This window comes from Propithecus coquereli, unplaced genomic scaffold (assembly GCF_000956105.1).
Source record: "Propithecus coquereli isolate 6110/MARCELLA unplaced genomic scaffold, Pcoq_1.0 Scaffold193, whole genome shotgun sequence".
Classification (NCBI taxonomy): domain Eukaryota; kingdom Metazoa; phylum Chordata; class Mammalia; order Primates; family Indriidae; genus Propithecus; species Propithecus coquereli.
In genome coordinates, this window is record NW_012144190.1 from 3,065,381 (window position 1) to 3,066,643 (window position 1,263).

A 1,263-nucleotide genomic window follows, 5' to 3' on the forward strand; every position below is an offset into this window, starting at 1 on the left:
AGAAAAAATTAGCCGGGCATGGTGGCGCATGCCTGTAGTCCCAGCTACTCGGGAGGCTGAGGCAGGAGGAGGATCGCTTGAGCCCAGGAGTTTGAGGTTGCTGTGAGCTAGGCTGACGCCACGGCATTCACTCTAGTCCGGGCAACAAAGCCAGACTCTGTCTCAAAAAAAAAAAAAAGGTAAGCCTCACCTTTACGGTGGAGGCTCAATTTAACACATCCTAGACAGCCAGTCCAGACCAAGACGGCTGCCAAAGCTGCGCCTCCCAGCTCAAGGTCTTTCCAGAAGCCCAAAGGGATTGGCCCTTCCCACGGAGCTTTGCACCTCTCCTGGGGCCGCCAGGAGGCAGCGCCTGGGCTTGCGAGGCAGCACCCCCACCGCCCTCGCCACTCACCACTCACCCACGTTGGGGTCCTTGGCCAGCTCTTCATAGGAGCCGTAGGCCTTGGGGATGTCGTATTTCCGTGCAAACTCCTTCGCCCGGCTCAGGTCGCGGGCCGCCACCGCCACCACCTGGAGGGGCGCCAGGGTCACACTTGAGGGCCCGGGGTAGGCGTGGGAGACAGGTGGATGGGAGGGAGGCTCGAGCGGAGGCTCGGGGGTAGGGAGAGATTACATCCTCCAGGAGGGCAGAGGGGGAGATGTGGCCCTGGGGGAAAAGGTGACAGGGGCTAGACACTTGGGCCCTGGGAAAGAGCGATCTGGGGACAGCAATTATTATTAAATCCCCTTATACCTAAATTACTTCTCTTCACAGTAGCTCACATCAAGACACTCCCAAACCTCTAGGAACTTGGGTTTAGAGGACAGAGGTGGAGAAGGAATAAGGAGGAAACGGGTGTTGTTTCGCTGCCTTGGGGACCCAGAAGTCCGGGACCCTAAACTCCCTCCCCTCGGTCAGACACAGGAGTCCCGACCACCCCCCTCCCCCGCCTCCCCCAGGACTGCGGAGGGAGGGCGGACCTGGTGCTCGGAGCGGGGCAGCGTCCGCAGCACGGCCGTAAAGTCGCTGGAGATGAGGCCGGCTGACACGATGCCCCAGCAGAGCGCCATGGCCGCCACCGGGAGTCCCCAAAGCTTCGCGGTCTGCCGGCTGCCAATTAAAGACCTGACACTCCGCCCACCGGGTCCGCACCCTCTGCTTCTACGCCGCCTCTCATTGGCCTCCGGTCCCACAGGGATGGATGACGTCATTTGGTCCTAGCGTCCCCATTGGAAGAGCGCACCGCTAAGATGCCCCTCCCGGGGGAGCACGTGTTCAGT

At 61.2% G+C, this 1,263-nt stretch overlaps 1 protein-coding gene across 1 annotated transcript in view; it reads right to left on the reverse strand.

Annotated features, from left to right (window-relative positions):
* DHDH (dihydrodiol dehydrogenase (dimeric)) overlaps positions 1-1,107 on the reverse strand; it is a 7,033-nt gene extending 5,926 nt beyond the window's left edge. Inside the window, exons 1-2 of the mRNA XM_012643077.1 lie at positions 964-1,107; positions 402-513 (exon numbers count right to left, since the gene is read on the reverse strand). Coding sequence (XP_012498531.1) covers positions 402-513; positions 964-1,053 — 202 coding nt within the window. The 5' untranslated portion in view covers positions 1,054-1,107. The remainder of the gene's footprint in view (positions 1-401; positions 514-963) is intronic.
* Positions 1,108-1,263: the final 156 nt, after the last annotated feature.